The 21461-nt window shown below is 42.2% G+C and overlaps 2 protein-coding genes across 3 annotated transcripts in view; both read left to right on the top strand.

Annotated features, from left to right (window-relative positions):
• Window positions 1–9962, top strand: part of LOC139563120 (AP-1 complex subunit gamma-1) — a 28776-nt gene extending 18814 nt beyond the window's left edge. For both annotated transcript variants that reach the window (XM_071381412.1, XM_071381415.1), the window contains exons 10-22: window positions 40–153; window positions 310–450; window positions 1013–1067; window positions 1330–1452; window positions 1685–1774; window positions 1903–2027; window positions 2155–2259; window positions 2343–2484; window positions 3306–3432; window positions 3806–3901; window positions 4124–4284; window positions 4470–4568; window positions 4734–9962. In XM_071381412.1, the coding sequence (XP_071237513.1) occupies window positions 40–153; window positions 310–450; window positions 1013–1067; window positions 1330–1452; window positions 1685–1774; window positions 1903–2027; window positions 2155–2259; window positions 2343–2484; window positions 3306–3432; window positions 3806–3901; window positions 4124–4284; window positions 4470–4568; window positions 4734–4835 (1480 nt within the window). In that variant the 3' untranslated portion in view covers window positions 4836–9962. The remainder of the gene's footprint in view (window positions 1–39; window positions 154–309; window positions 451–1012; window positions 1068–1329; window positions 1453–1684; window positions 1775–1902; window positions 2028–2154; window positions 2260–2342; window positions 2485–3305; window positions 3433–3805; window positions 3902–4123; window positions 4285–4469; window positions 4569–4733) is intronic.
• A 3606-nt stretch (window positions 9963–13568) lies between these two features.
• LOC139562841 (PH domain leucine-rich repeat-containing protein phosphatase 2-like) overlaps window positions 13569–21461 on the top strand; it is a 48683-nt gene continuing 40790 nt past the window's right edge. The window contains exons 1-2 of the mRNA XM_071380962.1: window positions 13569–13873; window positions 17553–17833. Coding sequence (XP_071237063.1) covers window positions 13679–13873; window positions 17553–17833 — 476 coding nt within the window. The 5' untranslated portion in view covers window positions 13569–13678. The remainder of the gene's footprint in view (window positions 13874–17552; window positions 17834–21461) is intronic.

The following is a 21461-nucleotide window of genomic DNA, read 5'->3' as shown; positions in this document are numbered from 1 at the left end:
TTAATGTGACTTTATGGTGTCTTTCTGTCCACCCTCAAGATATGTGGCACTGACGTCCCTACTGAAGACTGTACAGACGGACCACAATGCAGTGCAGAGGCATCGGAGCACCATTGTGGACTGTCTAAAAGACCTGGATGTGTCCATCAAGAGGTGAGACCTACACCTAAATGAGGAGAACATGAGTGACATACAGTATAGACATTAGTACATAAAACACTGCTAGTCACTGTACATACATTTCTGACCCGTACTTGCAGAAGATGTAGAGATTTCCTTGTCTTATCGTCCTCCCATTCTCCTCGCTAGGCGTGCGATGGAGCTGAGCTTCGCCCTGGTGAATGGGAACAACATCCGAGGCATGATGAAGGAGCTGCTCTACTTCCTGGACTCCTGTGACCCAGAATTCAAAGCGGACTGTGCGTCCGGAGTCTTCCTGGCTGCAGAGAAGTAAGGCTCATGGATGTGGTCCTGTTAGGAAGATCTGTAGAGATCAGGCTTTGCCAATCTGAAGGCTCTTGCTAGTTCCATAGCAACATTAAGGAGTTGCACCATGTGAAACCGTTCTCAACATTATCCCGTGGCTTGTAGGTCTTTACCACCTCATTTTGTTTGTATTGGCCGTTGCTCAGCAGTTGTGGTTAGAGTGATAATAGAAGGGTTAGTAGTGATTGCATGAGAGGCCATGGCAGCAGTAGTTTTTGCATGTGGGCTGCTGACACAGATCCTGACTGAATGCCTCAGTTTACTTGCATTAGGAATGTAGGCTTAGAGAATTAGATTACCTCCAATGATTAACTATTGTTTCCGCAACCTCCGGTTAATGTGTGTGGCTTACTTACTAAAATGCTGTATGATGATAAAATGAGTGATCCATCGTCAGAACATGACATTGTTGATACCATATATTTTCTGACAGCATAAACCTCAGTCCAACTTTTTTCAGTTCATGGTTATATGATCCTCCGCTCAGTGTAATGCAGAGGTGACTGATGCGTGTTCTGTTTCACAGGTATGCACCTTCAAAAAGATGGCACATTGACACCATCATGAGAGTCCTGACAACGGTATATGTATAATTTCATCAAATACTTTTCTCTGCACAGACGATGGTGAAATAAATAATTATGCTTGACTGTTGAGTGACGAATCCTTGAGTGATCCATCGACTGAAAACTACAAATGATGATCTCATCATATCTGACAACCGCTGCTTTTTTTTACCATGGTGACCAATACACTTCTTGTCTTGAAAGTGTTTTTGTCGCTGACCATCTGCCTCATTGTCCATTTTGAGACGGGTTTCTTTTAACACCTGTTTGTGTCCAGGCGGGGAGCTATGTCCGAGACGACTCTGTCCCCAACCTCATCCAGCTCATCACCAACAGTGTGGAGATGCATGCCTACACGGTGCAGAGACTCTACAAAGCCCTGCTGGATGACATCTCACAGGTCCGAGACATCTCTGGTCACACACACGTCTTGTATGATAAGAGGAAAACACACATTGAAACAGCCCAGTAACCAGACAAATAAGAGGAACCTGACAATGAATATGTTGATTGAAACGTTATTGGATCACTAAAGATCACATTTGGAAGTAGCAAACAGTGTGCGAATGTTTCCCTTCCTCTCTGAGGACTGGTTACAGTGAATCTGATCTATAAGTGTTTGTCTCCCATAGCAACCACTGGTCCAGGTGTCATCCTGGTGTATAGGGGAGTATGGAGACCTGCTGGTATCTGGACAGTGTGAGGAGGAGGAGCCCATCCAGGTAGACCTCCTGAAGCACTCAATCACCTCAACTATTTCATCTAGAACGTTACACACAACATGTCTATGTGCACTGCCGACCTCAAGAAGCTGAAATGTATATATTTTCTCCCCCTTTGTTTGCAACAGGTGACAGAGGATGAAGTCCTGGATGTTTTGGAAGGTCTTCTTGTGTCAAACTTGTCCACCCCTGTAACCCGGGGTTACTCCCTCACTGCCATCATGAAGCTGTCTACTCGCTTCAGCAGTGTCAAGTAAGTCCATCTGTGTTGAGCAGAGAGAATATCCAACAGGTTATGATGATTTTTATCCCTTAGCTTTGAAATGAATGGATGGCAGGACGCACACTCAAGGTTAACATTTGTGTCTTAAAATCTCCAGCCGAATCAAGAAGGTGGTGTCAATATACGGCAGCAGCATCGACGTGGAGCTGCAACAGAGAGCTGTGGAGTACAATGCACTTTTCAAGAAATATGATCACATGAGGTGAGTATGCCTCAAAATGTATTCCCATTCATTACAATGAATGTATTCCCATTCACCCCCCCCCCATCTCTTCCTCTCTGAAGGCCTGCCTTACTAGAGCGAATGCCCATCATGGAGAAAACAGCCTCCAATGGCCCTACAGAGATCGTGCAGACCAATGGGGAGACAGAGCCCTCGGTGCCTGACACAAAACACCTGCCCCTAGTCACCCAGCCAGCCAACCAGGTGAGGGCAAGGTCACATGACAAATCTGTATTTACCATTGATGGGAGGTTTTCTGTCACAGAAGATGTGTTGCTGAATCAGTGGATCAACATTTGATTCAGTTCAGCGTTAGACGCAATTGAAATGTAAAAGTAATTTACGATTGAGCTGACAAATGCAGCAGCTTTTACCGTGAATGCAGTCTTTGCTGATGCGTGAATTAAAAAAAATATATATATATATTGAGCTGTAGCGCAGATCTTCAGCGATACGGATTGAATCGAGCTCTTAAGCTCTTTAAAACGCACAAATGCACGTACTCACACACATTCTTTAAGTTTGGATTTCTATTCATGTGGTGAAATCCACAAATCAGTGAGTCTGCTAATGCTTTTACACACTGTTCAAACAAGGACCCCTGCTGGTAGGAAAATTAAACTGTGCTGAGCATATCAATCTACAGATGAATATGAAGCAGTCTACATTTTCCTTTGTAGAGTTCTGAGTTGAGTTACAAAATATTTTAACATCTGTCATGTTTTAAAACAAAGTGTAAATGAGATGTTATTCAGAGCACTGTTGTTTTGTCCAAATCCTCCCTGTATTACAGGTTCAATCTACAAATCCTCCCTGTATTACAGGTTCAATCTACAAATCCTCCCTGTATTACAGGTTCAATCTACAAATCCTCCCTGTATTACAGGTTCAATCTACAAATCCTCCCTGTATTACAGGTTCAATCTACAAATCCTCCCTGTATTACAGGTTCAATCTACAAATCCTCCCTGTATTACAGGTTCAATCTACATGTGCTTTATTATTTGGTTTCTCTTCTGTTCCAGGCTAATGACTTGTTAGACCTGCTGGGAGGTAATGATGTGGTGCCTGTGATCCAAACCACCCTGCCCACCAAGCCTGCCTCGGCTGGAGGAGAGCTGCTCGACCTACTGGGGGACCTCTCACTGTCTGGTAGGACTACAGTCTCGCTCTCGCTCTCACTCTCTCTCTCTCTCTCTCTCTCTCACACTCTCTCTCTCACACTTTCTCTCACACACTCACTCACATTCTCTCTCTAGCCCAAAGCACAGGTGTACCAACCTTGGTCAGGGCAACTTGATTGGTTTCTTCTTTTCTCTTTCATTGCAGTGTCTCCCTGTTCACCACCTATTCTCTCTGTCACCCTCCCTGCACCTTCCTTCATAAAGAAACCACATTAGTCAAGCCACATCCTGCTTGACTTGGTCAGGAATCAACTTGTCTTGTGAACTATCACCAGTGGTATCACTTATGTCTGTGTGTGGTACCCTGTTGGAACCCCCTGTGTTGTTGTCCCCCTCCCTAGGTGGTCCAGCTCCTGCCCCCTCTGTGCCCGTCTCCCAGCCCCCCTTCCTCCTGGATGGCCTCTCCTCACAGCCCTTGTTTAATGATATTTCAGCAGGTGAGAGCTAGCGCTCATCAGTGAAGCTTTCAAATTTCTAATTTGAACCAAAGCCAACAACTCTCCCATGTTGTTTAGCAAGTAGAGTAATCTGTGTCATTATGTATCCCTTTTAAAACAATGTGACCGTATACAAGTTCCTACAATGTTTTTTGGGGTTATCATGTTTGGTACTACTTTTTCACTCTGAATTGTATTGACTTGTGCCGTTCTTGTCTTTAGCTATTCCCCCCATGACAGCTTATAGCAAGAATGGCCTGAAAATAGAGTTCACCTTTGAGAGGGCCAATCCGAACCCGAACATAGCAGTCATCACTATCCACGCCACCAACACCACCGAGGCTGACATGACAGAGTTTGTTTTCCAGGCTGCAGTACCAAAGGTGAGCCATGACTGGACAGTCACATTTGTATAACTATGTAATACTAAGAAAAAGATGTGTGGTTCTATGATTGACCTCTGTAGCAATGTACAGCTTAGTCAAAGTTGGGAATATGCAGGCGTATGTCCTTTGAAGCAGACTTGGCAGGAGCAGTCCTTTACGCTCTGTGTGTCCATCTCCTTCAGACATTCCAGCTGCAGCTCTTGTCCCCTAGCAGTAATATTGTCCCAGCACTCAACCAGGGAAGCGTCACACAGGTCATCAGAGTTCTCAACCCACAGAAGGTAAGAGATGTTCCTGTCTGTCCTCATCTTCCTCACATTCTTATTCAGTTTCCTGATCTATTGGTGCTATCAGAGGAATTTAGTGCAGAGGGCTCCTATAGAGTTCAGCTCTACATTGAGTAGTTCATATTGCTTTAATAAACATGTCTTTCTCATGATTTACAGCAACAACTCCGCATGAGGGTCAAGCTGACGTACACCCACAAAGGCTCACCTGTCCAAGACCTGGCCGAGGTCAACAACTTCCCTCCTCAGTCCTGGCAATGATGACCGTGTCCTCTCGCGCTTAAAGACCCCGCCAAGGGAACTATGGGAAAGATTCTCCACCCCCTGTTCCCAGACTGATCCCCTGTGACATCACTGCAGACTGCTGCCCTGGGGTTGCATGGGGAGCAGCGGAATGTCAAACACACAAAAAAAAGATGGTATGAAGACCATGATGACGACAACCACAACAACGACGGCAATGACGATAGACATCACCAGAAATATGTGAAAACATATTAATTTACTAACCCTTTTCCTTGATTGGTTTCACCTCAATCTATCTGCTTTGCAGTTGCCACTATTTCCATCTCCTCGCCCTCTCAATGCACGTACGCCCACATTGCACTCTCTGTGGTACGCCCACCCCTCTAAGCCGCCTAAGAGCTGTTGACTATGAGCACTTGTTTAAGCAGTCTGTTTTTTCTTTTGTTTCATGTTTTTAATCTTACAGGAATTTAACATGGGTATATGTATTTTTTTTGTACCTATTTTCAAGTCTGAATGAGATGCAACTTAATTAACTTTATGAAATTTGCACACTGTCCATTCACCACTTTCCCGAATTGGGTTTGGAAACTTGGAGTACTTTGGCTCTCAGTATTTGATCTAGTTTGGTCTCCAAAGTGACTATAACACATTCTATTATAAAGATCTCCAGCTCTATGCTTCAAATGCAAGGTCTTCGGTTGCAATACAAAGGTTAATCTCTCGTGGACAGATTCTGGGTGTAAACCGAAGAATCTGTCGGGATGGAATGCGTAGGATCAGTTTGTCACTGATTATTTGGATGTATCTGGATTGGCCGAAGGCGATGCTTAAACTTCGACTGCTTCGCTTGTGTGGGGAAATTCGTGGAAGTGGGGTGTTTTGGCTAAGTTTCCTTTTGCGAGGGTAGAGACTTCACAAACCGGAACTCCCAATTTCTAATACGTATGGACTCACAAATACATCACGCAGCTGACCAAATTACGCCAGATTTTAGTCCTGCGTTAACTGAGATTATACAAACATTCACATGATTACTTTTCCCAGTTGTACCGGGTCTGCTCTTTTACATCCATTAACTTTGGCAGCAGAAAGGTTTTAAAGACCCAGAGCACTCATTCATTTTGGGGTTAACTTAATTTGACCCTCTATCTCATGAGTGATTTAAAAGGCAAAAGATGTGTGGAGTCATTTTTAATTCCATCAGTTTTGTCTGTTGAAGTCAGTTTGAGAGTTGTTTGAATCCCATTCACCTTGGTTGGCCAGAGAGGCCTTTCAGCAGGGTTGAGATACTGTAAATGGATAAAGTGCATATTTCGAAGGCTGGAGTGTATTTGTTTGTCATGGGCTGGCAATGGTTCCATTTTCTTTAGTTTGGTCAGCAGTTTGGTAGCCATAGTACGGCGCTATCTTGTAAAAGTTTCTTTCTGAGGTGGAATCTAGAGGATGGACATTTCTACTTTGTTTGACTGCCCTGTATAGCACCGTTTCCCCCACCTAGATGGGCATTATTTACAGTTTATTCCATCCATCTTGTTAAATTCAACGGTTAATTGCTTAGATCAAGCTGAGGTTATTGAAGCAATATGGATATTGTATATCAGTGTGGGTCTGAGACACATCTTAGTTAAAGGCAAATCCTTAAACATAGTTTCATTGAATACATTAACTTTGGAAGTACTGAATCTTCCATGCATCTGAACAAACAGCCTGAAATGTAAGATTTACAACTTTAGGACGTCAAAACGTCTCTCTTTTAAGACTATTAACCTGGCTGGACATAGCCAGCCTAGAGACGACATGTACATTACGTCTATTTTGAATGTAGTTATATGCACTGAATGCTTTTTCTTTGCAGTCTTTTTCTGTGGCTGTCCTCCTCTTTGAGGGCGCTGGCCATTTTGTTGGCACTATTTTTGTGGTAATATGATTTTTTTATTTTTTATTTTTGCATTGATTTGACTTAAACATTATTGCCTGATATCAAAATGATGTGCCTTTTGACATAACTAGATGGGAAGTCCCTAAACTTGTCTCATCTGATCTGTGTGAAGAGGGTTTGTGTGTCAGGGAGTGCTTATTGTGGGTTATATCCTGACTAGAGAGCAGGCAAGACAGACAGGCTGGATGGAAGGTAGGAGTCGAAGAAGAATGTGCCCTTTTTTATTTTAGAGACATCTCACACTCTGAGTTTCTAGCGTTTAGAGTGGAAATTATGTAGTCGGATATCAGTTTAGCTTACCGTGTGGTGACTGGTGTGATTCCTTGGCTGTCATACTTCTCCAAATCAGAATCCCGACCAAGCTGTCGGAAACATTAACCTGAATACCTCACGATGTTTTCTCTTCCTGTTTAACTATCAACAGTACCTGGATAGCTGTATTTAGTCTTCTGTATGATCTGCAATCAAGTGGGCACCTGTAGGACATCTCATTACTAACACGCTTAGCTGCCCCATGATGCTGTATGTGTTCAGACCTTCAGATGTTCAATCGCACTATATGCTTATTGATATTCACTATGCTACACTATCAAACTTTTGTGACCAAATCGGAAATGCTATTAGCGTTGGAAATAAGCTTTGGAAATATTTTTGAGCAATGATGTGTATATATGGAGAAAATGATTTCATTCTATTACTTTTTTTCTGTTTTTGACTAAATGCTATATTGGCTTTTTCTGTATATATTGAGGGCTTTTAAGGTTAGTCAAATATCCTTTCTTTCATCCCTTTTTATTTTTAGATACCAACCATTTTCTAAGACTTCCAATTACTCACGGTGTATATTGTCTGAATAGATCTTAGTCTACAATATGGCCTAAAGGAAAGACTTCCCTATTTCATCAGTCATCGCAAAAGATATATAATCGGCTGCCTGTACATTGTATATTATTGTAAAACGAAACAACAAAAGATGATCAAATGAAATAAAACCCATTTGAAGACTTATACAGATTAGCTAAGGACTATAATTGTATACATATATGTAAAAAAGAATCAACTTGAAACGATGCAAATGAGCTGCATTCTCTTCATAAGTTAGGATGCATCTTTTTTTTTTCTGCAGATTTTAGTGGGTGAGTAGGCTGCTATTGTTTTTTTTATAGATGTCCTCTTAAGGTTTGGTTGGGCAGTACTGGTGTTGTCTGTGAGTGATGTACTGTACTACTGAGAGGTCTGTGAGCTGAGCACAGTGCTGCACAGTGACCGAGGTGGCACCTTGTCGGTATTCGTGGTCCTCAGAAAGGCCTAATCTGTTTTCATATGCTCCTTAAGAGTAGGCCTCTTGCTAAGACGCTGTAACGCCTCCTTTGGTATGTATTGTGCTTTGTCGTTTTTTTTCTTCTCCCCAGCAAAAGTAATTGGAGAAAATGAATGTTGTCAGACATGCAAGCTAATTAATGGACGGATGACCTACCTACAGTGCACATGGTCCTTCTAAGAGAGCGATTCTCATTGTTGGACCCCTTTAAGTCTGATTCTCTGTTTTTCTCCAGTCCTACAGATTCTTTCCCCATTCATCTGGCATCTCACCTCCCCACATTAATTGTATTGGATTTCAGAGACGTGAGAATGGGCCCAGAGTTTCTCTGAAGTGTTGAATGAGGTCTTTTTTTTTTTACCCTTGTGATGATGTTGCACATACCTTTTATTGTAAGGTGGGGATTGAATATCCTGAGTATTTTCAGGCTGAGAAGTTTAATCTGTGTGGTGGATATGGTTCATTAAGTAGTAAGGCCTTGTCCTCTCATGTGGTTGACAGATACAATGTGCTCTTGGCTGCCTGTCATCATCCACTCTTACTGGGTCTGTTCATCGCTCCTGATGACTGCATTAAGGAACCCGTCTTATGGACTTGTTTGTATGGCTCAAAGAGAGCAGAGAATAGGCCTGGTTCTGTTACAGGGACCGGGCCAGCGGGGCAGTTGAAGTTCAGGCTCTCTAAGAGGAAATATGATCCTTTCTATTTATTGAAATCCAATTCAAAAATCAGGACGGAAGTGTGATGCAGATCTCTCTGCTGTGTGTATGGCCTTTTTGTGTCTACATTCTTTTCAGGGGACCTGTGATCTTAATGCAGTGCTGCTTAACCTGTCCTTGTGATATGACACAACTATAACACTGAGTTAAAGCTGCATGTTAGCTGTGCTGTGAGCTCATTTCCACAAGGGGGAGCTGGTCAAGATAGAAGGCTGTAGGGAAGGGAAAGACATCTCATACTTGTACCTTTTCTTGAATGTTTTGTTTTTATCGGTTTGATTCCATCAATCATGTTTGACCAGTTAACGCTTTTAAGGATACAGTGCCCCCATATAGTTTTAAATGAGAAATCCCATTGGTTTGGACACTGCATCTTAAAAAGGAAATTTGTAAAGGAAAGAACCCTTCAGAGGTCTGAGCAGCTTTTGAAGCATTTTGTTTGTCTAATCAGCCAGTGTGTGTGTAAATATCTCTGAGAGTGTGTTGGCATGTCTTGCCACAGTCACCTGGTAGGACATGAAAGTGGCTGCAAGGATTTCAATTCACAACTTCTGAGCTGCATGTGAGAACCAATGTAAATAGTGTCATTTCTACTCTACGTAGTCCTTTTTTTGAAATGCACATTTTTCAACAAATCCAACACCACCTTATTTGGTTGTATATTTGAAAATGTAGTTTTCTTTTTTTTTTTTTTTTTTGTAGGGGTTAATAGTGCACACCACTCATTCGGATGTAATTGTTTTTTACTTCTATATTTCGCCAGGTGAATTCTCTGTGTAAAGGGGTTTGAAGGCGCATCTGACATTAGCCACTATTATCCCTTTCCCTGTGAAATCATAAAGCGTCCATTGTACCTTTTGAAAGAGAATCTGTATATGTAACCCTCAGATTTATCCCGACTATACGACAACATATCTGATTTGAGATGGGGAGGAAAAAAAAACATTTTTTGAAATTCACTTTTCCAGACAGGTTTAACATTTTGAACTGAATCAGTCCCATGTCTTCAAGGTGGGTGTGAATGGACTGAAAATATGAATAATGATGTTGATGATTTAAAGCTGAAAACTACATGGGACATTTTAGACTTATGCTGTGTATTATTGTCTTTGGGTTGGAGGAAATGATGATCAAGAGTATAAATAAAAAGTCAAACACAATTTTGACCGGGCTCATTCATTTATCAACTCTTATATGCTGAACAAAAATATAAACGCAACATGTAAAGTGTTGGTTTCATGAGATGAAATCATATGTTTTGAGGGAGCGCAATTGGCATGCTGACTGCAGGAATGCCCACCAGAGCTGTTACCAGAGATTTGAATGTTAATTTCTATACCATAAGCCAACGCTTTTTTAGAGAATTTGGCAGTATGTCCAACCGGCCTCAACCGCAGACCACGTGTATGGCGTTGTGTGGTTTGCTGATTTCAACGTTGTGAACAGAATGCACAATGGTGGCGGTGGGGTTATGGTATGGGCAGGCATAAGCTGCACACAATGAACACAATTGCCTTTTATCGGTGGCAATTTGAATGGATAGATACTGTGACACAATCCTGAGGCCCATTGTCGTACCATTAATCCACCGCCATCACCTCATGTTTCAGCAGGATAATGCACAGCCCCATGTCACAAGGATCTGTAAACAATTCCTGGGAGCTGAAAATATCCCAGTTCTTCCATGGCCTGCATACTCACCAGACATGTCACCCATTGATCATGTTTGGGATGCTCTGGATCAACGTGTGCTGCACTGCATTGAGCATGTTTGGGATGCTCTGGATCAAAATGTGCCGCACTGCATGAGGCAAATGGTGGTCACACGAAATACTAACTGGTTTTCTGATCCACGCCCCTACTTCTTTTCCCCCCCAAAGGTATCTGTGACCAACAGATACATATCTGTATTCCCAGTCATGTGAAATCCATAGATTAGGGCCTAATTAATTTTTCAATTGACATTCCTTTTATGAACTGTAACTCTGTAAAATCTTTGAAATTGTTGCATTTATATTTTAGTTCAGTATAGTTACAAATGGGGTTCACCTACATAACTGATCTAGAATAGGCCTACACAGATATTTTCAGCTTAACATAGCCTGACATGTTTCAGTATACATAGGCTACTTGTCCTACTAAACTAGATTGAGTCAGTGAGGTTGGAGCAGCGTACAAATGAGGAGAATGCTGATCGAGGTTTAACTGTTCCAGTATCTGTTTCCACGGGAGTAGTTTCTTAGGTCAGTGATTCTTGATTAGCTTTTGAGGAACATCAAGTCCAAGCTGTTAAAAGTGCCTCAGTGTGGGCTGGTAGTTGAGTTAATTTTCTGTGAGCCAAACAAACTACAGTAGTGGAAGAAGCCAAGTCATGGCAGTCAATTAACAGTGATCCAGGTGGAATAGAAGTGACAGGATTTTCTCATGCACCACTTTAACACACCTGTTTGCTTTTACAGTGGTATATTAATGTCTACTGATAAACCCATTGGCTGGACATTGCTATAAGTTCAGTACTCAAGAGGACGACTCATGAAGGAACAGGCAAGTGGGAATGGTGCTTTCTTGAAAGATACAGTTGAAGTCGGAAGTTTACATACACTTTGGTTGGAGTCTCGTTTTTCAACCACTCCACAAATTTCTTGTTAATAACAAACTATAGTTTTGGCAAGTCGGTTAGGACATCTACTTTGTGCATGACAAGTAATTGTTCCAACAATTGTTTACAGACAGATTATTTCACTCATAATTCACTATCACAATTCCAGTGGGTCAGAAGATTACATACATTAAGTTGAATGTGCCTTTAAACAGCTTGGAAAATATCAGAAAATCATGGCTTTAGAAGCTTCTGATAGGCTAATTGACATAATTTGAGTCAATTTGGAGGTGTACCAGTGGATGTATTTCAAGGCCTACCTTCAAACGCAGTGCCTCTGCTTGACATCATGGGAAAATCAAAAGAAATCAGCCAAGGCCTCAGAAAAACATTGGAGACCTCCACAAGTCTGGTTCATCCTTGGGAGCAATTTCCAAACACCTGTAGGTACCACGTTCATCTGTACAAACAATAATACGCAAGTATAAACACCATGGGACCACGCAGCCGTCATACCGCTCAGGAAGGAGAAGCGTTCTGTCTCCTAGAGATGAATGTACTTTGATGTGAAATGTGCAAATCAATCCCAGAACAGCAAAGAACCTTGTGAAGATGCTGGAGGAAACAAGTACAAAAGTATCTATATCCACAGTAAAACAAGTCCTATATCGACATAACCCGAAAGGCTGCTCAGCAAGGAAGAAGCCACTGCTCCAAAACTGCCATAAAAAAGCCAGACTACGGTTTGCAACTGCACATGGGGACAAAGGTTGTACTTTTTGGAGAAATGTCCTCTGGTCTGATGAAGCAAATATAGAACTGTTTGGCCTTAATGACCATCGTTATGTTTGGAGGAAAAAGGGGGAGGCTTGCAAGCCGAAGAACACCATCCCAACCGTGAAGCACAGGGGTGGCAGCATCATGTTGTGGGGGTGCTTTGCTGCAGGAGGGACTGGTGCACTTCACAAAATAGATGGCATCATGAGGCAGGAAAATGGTGTATATATTGAAGCAACATCTCAAGACATCAGTCAAGAAGATAAAGCTTGGTCGCAAATGGGTCTTCCAAATGGACAATGACCCCAAGCATACTTCCAAAGTTGTGGCAAAATGGCTTAAGGACAACAAAGTCAAGGTATTGGAGTGGCCATCACAAAGCCCTGACCTCAATCCCATAGAAAATTTGTGGGCAGAACTGTAAAAGTGTGTGCGAGCAAAGAGGCCTACAAACCTGACTCAGTTACACCAGCTCTGTCAGGAGGAATGGGCCAAAAATCACCCAACTTATTGTGGGAAGCTTGTGGAAGGCTACCCGAAACATTTGACCCAAGTTAAACAATTTAAAGGCAATACTACCAAATACTAATTGAGTGTATGTAAACTTCTGACCCACTGGGAATGTGATGAATGAAATAAAAGCTGAAATAAATAATTCTCTCTTATTCTGACATTTCACATTGTTAAAATAAAGTGGTATTCCTAACTGACCTAAAACAGGGAATTTTCCCTTGGATTAAATGTCAGAAATTGTGAAAAACTGAGTTTAAATGTATTTGGCTCAGGTGTATGTAATCTTCCGACTTCAACTGTGCCTGGTTGAATCTGCTCTGTTTCAGACCCACCCCCTATACTGCTTTTCCATGACCCCGAAGAGACATGAGTGCCTTGGTTACCTCTCATTCGCTCTACTTTTTTTAAAATTATTTTATTTATTTAACCTTTAACCTAATTTAACCACATACCCCTAGCCCAGGCCTGCCTTATTGAGAGATCCTGACATGCCTTTTTAACAGGGTATTTTGTCATTAACATACTTGTTCCAATTCAGACCATAATGAAATGGGATATTGGCTACTCTGATTCCCTATGAGGAATAATTTGATGAGGAGTGCTTATGTGTGTGTATATATAAAAAAATTCTAAATGTAAGTATCATAAGACTCTAGGGCAGCAATAAGAAGCAGCCTACATTGAGTGAAATTAAAATGTCATGCATTAAATCAAAATCGCAAGACAGTTAATGCGGTAAAGCACACGTGTAATGGGTGTATAGGAAACCTAATGAATAATTCAGTACGCCTCTACTCAGAAATGGGCAGTGCCTTATGAATAATATGTTACCCTGCCTCTCTAATGTTTATTGATAGACCCAATCTGACAGCGGTGAGGTTCAGAGTCGTTATGGCGTCGCACCGAACGAGAATGGGATTTTTCAGCTGCCGCATGTATTGCAATTTACCAGTCATGTTACACGTTCTTTTGTAGTTAAATATACACATGCAAATGAAGGAAGAAGATAATATACCCGGAACGGTCAATGGCACTGTTATGGAGCGAAAAAAAGGTGGTGTCGAAGATAGCAGGGGTTGTACGGACACACAGGTCTACGAAGCGGGATCTAATCAAGCTGCAGGTCGTGGCGACCGCAATGGTACAGGAAACCGTGTCGGAACGGGGATACGCGTTCTAAAGGTAACTATCAAGCAAGTCATATTTGAAGGTTTATCAAAATACTGCAATCGCACAGTTCCCGGTTCTAACAGGGCCGAAGTGCGTGTGAAATTATACTCACGCGTCATCCAGTTTGAGCATCATTGATGTTCTCTTCTATAGTGATAATTATGTTGGTTTTGAAAGTATAACGTTGAGTGCAACAATGTGTCGAACCACATCGCCAGCATCCTTTCACTGTAACTCTTTCTAGATTGTAACAGAAACATTTGAATGAACTGTTAACGTTACAGTAGGCAATCGTTCGAGATGTTGCTACATATTGTCGTGCTCAACTGTTAGTCTATCCTATAGATCAGAACATGTAAAATCACATGTTTTAACTTGCTGTTTATTGCTGAAAATGAATAGCATAAACTATTATGGATAGTGTAACATTTGTAAACTTTTCAATGTGTTTCGCTATTTAGGCTACATGTTTATGTCATTGGATCAAATCCACTTTGAAATTCCTAAATAGCCTATGCAAAACCGAGTAAATAGGCTTGGACTGAGATTGTTCTGTAGCTTCGAGCCCTCAGTTAGCACGCACGATTGACAAGACATGTGATTAACTGTTTCCTTACTCATTCGTGTGCTGTTCTTCCGCCATTATGTCACTGATTAACCCATTAGGCGCCATTTACATAAAACATAATGGCTTGTGCCAATTATCCCCATGCATAATCATTTAGAAAATACATTTTATAGGCTGACATGAACCTCAGCCATGCTTCTATGGAGAGACTGCTTATTTCACCAATCTCTCATGCGATATTGTCATGGAGAATGACACATTCCAGTTACAATTGCACTAATAATAAATATCCAAAAGATAACTTCAGTGGAAGGACCATTACCTTTTATGTTCATTGAATCATGAATGGCTGCTGCTGCAACTAACGGTAGCCTTGTATTCAACCAACCAAGATTTAAACCTATGAGTGGTGAGTTTATATACATATCAGTGGCGGTTGGTGCCATTTTAAGATGATGATCATTTTTTTAATGAGCTTGGCCTTATTTCTATTACAGCATATTGGATGACTGTCATTGATATTCTATTCACCCAGCTCAATGTAACATCAATAGGTTTAGGCTACTCCATGATACTCAAATTTTCCCTGTACCTACCCATCATGAGGTTGTTTAAACTAGCCTATGAATGAAAGTTTACAAGGCAGGTGCACATGTCAAGATACTTTTTAGTAATCAAGGTGACAGTAACACATTCGAAATCGCCTTACAGAATCTTGCCAGCATTTAGCTGATCTAGGGTGTAATCATTTGTCCAACAGTTGCAAATGAGAGTTTCTATTGGACAAATTCAGGTACAGTGCATTCTGAAATTATTCAGACCCTTTCACTTTTTTCCACATTTTGTTGCATTAGAGCCTTATTCTAAAATGGATTAAATAGTTTATTTACACTCAATCTACACACAATACCCCATAATAACAAAGCAAAAACTGTTTTGTTTTGTTTTTTTGCAAGTGTTTAAAAAATAAAAATGGTGTTATTACGTTTTACAAAAGTATTCAGACCCTTTACTCTGGTTTTAGTCTGGGCTCTGGCTGGGCCACTCCAGGACATCCAATCTGATGTCCTGATCGCTCTGGAGCAGATATTCATCAACGATCTCTCTGTACTTTGCTCTGTTCATCTTTTCCTCGACTATGACTAGTCTCTCAGTCCCTGCCGCTGAAAAACATCCCCACAACATGATGCTGCCACCACCATGCTTCACCGTAAGGATGGTATTGGCCAGGTGATGAGCGGTGCCTGGTTTCCTCCAAACTTGATGCTTGGCATTCAGGCCAAAGAGTTCAATCTTGGTTTCATCAGACCAAATAATCTTGCTTCTCATAGTCTGAGAGTCCTTTAGGTGCCTTTTTGGTTAACTCCGAGTGGGATGTCATTTGCCTTTACAGAGGCGTAGCTTCTGTCTGGCCACTCTACTGTGGACTGATTGGTGGAGTGCTGCAGAGATGGTTGGCCTTCTGGAAGGTTCTCCCATCTCCACAGAGGCGCTCTGTCAGTGACCATTGGGTTCTTGGTCACCTCCCTGACCAAGGCTCTTCTCCCCCGATTGCTCAGTTTGGCCGGGCAGCCAGCTCTAGGAACAGTCTACTCTAGGTGGTTCCAAACTTCTCCCATTTAAGAATGATGGAGGCCACTGTGTCCTTGGGGACCTTCAATGCAGCAGAATTGTTTTTGTACCTTTCTCCAGATCTGTGCCTTGACACAATCCTGTCTCGGATCTCTATGGACAATTCCTTGGACCACATGGCTTGGTTTTTGCTCTGACATGCATTGTCAACTGTGGGACCTTATATAGACAGGTGTGTGCCTTTCCAAATCATGTCCAAACAATTGAATTTACCACGTGGACTCCAATCAAGATGTAGAAACATCAAGGATGATCAATGGAAACAGGATGGACCTGAGCTCAATTTCAAGTCTCATAGCAAAGGGTCTGAATGTTATGTAAATATGTTTTTTTAAATGTTTAATACATTTACAAAAATTATTTAAACCTGTTGTGATTTATGGGTGTGTGTGTAAATTAAGGCTGTATTTTAGAATAAGGCTGTAACATAACAAAATGTGGAAAGTCAAGGGGTCTGAATACTTAATGAATGCGCTGTATGTTTATCCCTGTTTAACATCTCAGAACATTGTTTGTTAATTGATCTTCTGATCACTCAGTTGTTTGAGCTTCATTTGACAGATTTGATCTCAGATTTGATCTCTCTGGCCTTGGACAGTTGTAGTGGTCATGGAGTGAAATGACGGCAATGACTGTCTGGGCAATAGTCAATGCTCAGGCTCTCTGAATGAGTTTGCCCGTCTTGTTGCCTCACACAGAGACCTATGGTGTGTGCCTTTGTTGGCTGTCACCATTGACGTGTGTGTTGTCATTGCACATAGTGAGGTTCTCTATTTTTGGGAGAGAGTGTGTGCATATGTTGCCTGTCACCCATTGAGGTGTGTGTGTTGTCATTGCACATTGAGGCCTGTTGTGTGCGTCTTTGGCGCTGTTGTGCTGAATAGATGCGACTCGGGGCCCTGCTGTCTCCTCTGTTGCCTGTGTGTGTGCTGCGGTGCAGTGTGGATGCCAGCAGCTGCCTCCCTGTGCCGGGCGGCCATGGGGATGCACGGCATCGTGGGACGATAACTTCATCAGTGTCTAACTAATGACCTGATGCCTGGCCACCAGTCTCAAAAATCAGGGTCCAGTTCACACAGCACCGTCCTGGCCGTTCTTGCCCTGTGTAAATATTTGTTCCGAGCTTCTCCAGATTTGAAAACAAGGCCAGTGATTCTGACACAGGCCGCACACGTCATTCTGGGTTTGGCTCTCAGTTTTAGCAAGGATCCTGTTTTAAGGTCACCAACGCCCATGAGCTGTTTGCAGGTAATCTAATCTGAACTTTCAGTTTCGCCAACCTGACAAATTGATTCGATTGAATTTGTCCTCTGGATGTGTTGGAACATGATGCAGCTTGAGATATCCTTGATTCAGAGCAAGGCTGCTGCAAGACAAGTTATCATTAACTACCGTAGAAGACCATGTAAAGTTCTCTTCTCTTACACGCCCAATACATTTACAGTGGATCTGTGGTGGCGGTCTTTTCATCTAATGTTTCTGTTTCTCCAGCGGAACATGAAGAGGAATGGGAGCAGAGGATGTGTTACCAGGAAGACCCGCTTTGGATCGCGGGAGCGGGACTGGCTGAAGGGGGATGCCCAGCGGGGCTGTGTGTGTCTGTACGGGAGAACAGTTGACCCCCAGCCCCCAGCCTCGGGCCCACAGACCTCCTCCACACTCCAGGCAGACCTGCGGCTGGTGTTATGCTCCACCACTACCACGGTGGAGGAGCTGTGTGCCCAGAGAGAAGTAGAGGGACTATACCTGCAGCTCCATGGAGACCTGCTCAGGTAATACTCACCTTTACAACTCTCCTCTCCCACTGACACTCACGTCTAGTACCACAGTGCTATGTTCACAACTCATGAATATGTTAGAAAGATGGCATTCTCATAGTGTCAATGGTTCTATTTATTGCTAGACAGTGTGTTAAATTCCAAATCTAAGTAATCCCATTCATGTTCAATATCACATCTTTGTGCTTTATTCACCTAGTCTCAAAGCCTGATCAGTCTCAAACCTTTTCATACTGTTGTAGCTTTGTTACCTCATTCTGGCACTGCCGATTCCTCCATTCTATTTTTACACATTGTGCCAGGTTTGTACTCTGTTTTCTTGAGTGCTCATGAGAACTTTGCTGCCGGTCTAGAACAGGAGCAGGCTCATACATCTAGACTTTGACTGACCTACACTACCATTCAAAAGTTTGGGGTCACTTCGAAATGTCCTTTTTTGAAAGAAAAGCAATTTTTTTGTCCATTTTAAAATAACATCAAATTGATCAGAAATACAGTGTAGACATTGTTAATGTTGTAAATTGCTATTGTAGCTGGAAACGGCTGATTAAAAAATAATAATAATTATAATTATAATTTTTATGGAATGTCTACATAGGCGTACAGAGGCCCATTATCAGCAACCATCACTCCTGTGTTCCAATGGTACGTTGTGTTAGCTAATCCAAGTTTATCATTTTAAAAGGCTAATTGATCACTAGAAAACCCTTTTGCAATTATGTTTGTATTTTATTATTTTTGATCAATTATGTTTATTGTATTTCTGATCAATTTGATGTTATTTTAATGGACAAAAAATTTGCTATTCTTTCAAAAACAATGACATTTCAAAGCCCATTCTTCTTCTATAGTGCGCAGCGAATTCTACTAGAGGACAAAATGAGAATGACATCCTGGCATTTTAAAGCATACAACATTTTTAAAAATGCACGTACTATAAAACTTAATTTTTCCGCATACCCAAAACGCCTAATATTTAGAACACAAGTACGGGTATTCAGACAGACAGTGACTTGACAGCTGTTTATGACACCACTTTTCCAGAATAACTCGTCATGACGATGCCTCTGAGACAGGCTATAATCTGCTTACACCCACTTGCTCTCCTCTTGGCTTTTTTGGTCAGGGAAGGGAATGCTTTTTACTCCCCGTAAGACTATTTTTGGTTGAACGCTGAGCACTGCAGGACACACTAAATGGGTCACGTGGTTCAGTGTTGTGCAGAAGAAAAATAACGTATAACATGACTGAGATTTGTAATGAATTACACACCTTGTTGCAGGATGTGCTTTACCTCCCCCTATGATATTGATTTTTACCAGCTGGAGTCCTCTACCACCTGAATTACATTTCTATAATCTATTAATACAGCTGGATATGCACTGGCAGTTTAGCACTATGCAGGTAAAGTGCTTTTCTGAAAAGACTGGATCAGCACAGGCATGTCTCTTTCTTTCTTATTTGAGCCTGAAAACCTCTCAGGTTTGGTTCTGTAACCACCTAGGCTTCTCCTCTCTCCCCTTAAGGGAACTCTGATCAAAGTCATTTCACATACAGGTGATACAATGTCAGATTTATCTCGGTAGTGCCATGTTGTCTCCTCCCACACCCTGAAGACTGTTGGATAACTGTGCTGCCTGGTGGAAATGTCAACACTGGGTAATTTCATGTACCCTCAGGTTTTATTAGTGTTTGTTGTATTCTTGTTATTACAATTTCAAGGCCCATAGTTAGAGATTTTCCTGTGCTTTGTATACTTTTTAGCCAGTAGTTCTGAAAGTAGCGCTCGGAAGCCAAAAATGGTCCCAGAAAATGTGTAGATATGTGCATCACGTTACTGCTCTCACTCTGCTTTGTGTGCATCTTGCTAGCTGTCACTCAAATGGCGAGGGACTTCAGCTCATTGGCTGGAACTCTAATTGTTAGGGGGCTGGCCATACGTGGGGGGAAATGTAATGGGTCTGCACAGCTTCCAGTAAAACCCCTTTCAAACTAGGGATTTTTATAGCTAATTGATGTATAACAGTAATTCTACTCATAGATTATGCATGTATGAACTACACATTGACACATCTATCACAAAGCGCTAGGTTTAAAATATATATTTATACTTCGCCAAAGTTCTGGAGAATGTCTTAAGAGACATATACACAACAAATTAAGGGAATGTATCTAGCCACCCAAATTAAGGAAAGGAGCGTTTTGGTGTCTTTTGACAGAGATTAAGTGACTGTATATTTAGGAGCCTCCTGTAGTCATGGCCACGAGGGGAGTGGATTTGTGAATAAATGTACATGCTCTCAGAGCATGTGTGAATGGTCTACAGGCAGTCCTGTACAAACAGTCATCCCTCCGAGCCTGCCAGGGATCTTTCTAAATCCTGTGTGAGGTGCTGGGGCCACGACTGTGTGTGATCAGCAAACATGATCCTGATTGTTAGACCCCGCTGGGCTGGCAGAGGGAGTGTGGGCAGGGAAGTGCCACAGCAGCCACCAGACGCTGTGTCTCCTCACCATCGCACTGGTGTGACAAGGGCTGTGGCTGGAAACCAGTCACTTCTGGCTTAGCATCATGGTAATCCTAAACTACAGTACATAGAGGACCTGCGCTGGGAGTTTGCTATCACAGGCGTACTGACTAGGGTGGGTCTCTTAGAATGTATGGACCGAGGTGGGGAGGAGAGAGCCAATGATGACTTCTTCTAGAGTGGTAATGCGTTAGAATAAGCAACACAATCACACACTGTATGCCGCAAAGAGTTGTAAAATCTGAGGCTTATTGATTTACAGCATATTATGAATTTTATTGGGCAAAGCTGGGGCTCCCATAGACAGTGGGTCATTGTGAAAAATACCCTCACAGATTTTGAGTGCATGGAGTCTTCAGTGGTTCTGTAGCAGATATCCTTGGTGTGTTCACGTGCGGATCAGCGGTGTTGTGTTGAAGGCGTGCCATTGCCAGTGACAGGCTGGGGGTCACAGATTGCAGGCTCAGCAGACCTCATGTTTGATAGCAGCATGAGAGGCCCTTAACAGGATTAGCCATGGAATGAGCTGATGATTTCATTAGGGCAATAAGGCAGAGGACTCACACAGGACATTAAAAGAAAGGGGTTCCATCACCATACCATTCAGACGCATTATTCAGATGAGCTATTGTTATTAATCAAATTTATTTATATAGCCCTTACATCAGCTGATATCTCAAAGTGCTGTACAGAAACCCAGCCTAAAACCCCAAACAGCAAGCAATGCAGGTGTAGAATCACGGTGCATTAGAGTGCATGTTGGTCATTAGCGGGTGCTTCATATGATTAAGGATGCTCTTCCTCCATATCTGACTACAAACTTTGGACCTGATACCTGTGCGGAGATAGTTTCTCTCTCTGCTTGATTGACATCCGGCACGGAGTCGGACTCTGTAAATGTTTTGATAGAGGAGCCTCATCAATTCCCCGGTCTGAAAGTGAAACACCTGTGTCCAGCTCTGCTGATTGGCGTGACAGCTTTCCTCTGGACTTTACCTGTCATAACACAGGGAAGGATGGATTGGAATGTCTCTGCTTGCATGTGAGTGTGTGTGTGTGTGTGCTTGCGTGCATGCAAATGTGTGCCAGAAATGG

The sequence above is a fragment of the Salvelinus alpinus genome, chromosome 33 (genome assembly GCF_045679555.1).
Source record: "Salvelinus alpinus chromosome 33, SLU_Salpinus.1, whole genome shotgun sequence".
Taxonomy (NCBI): Eukaryota; Metazoa; Chordata; class Actinopteri; order Salmoniformes; family Salmonidae; genus Salvelinus; species Salvelinus alpinus.
Note: the sequence above shows the minus strand (reverse complement) of the source record. Positions and strands in the feature narration are given on the sequence as shown.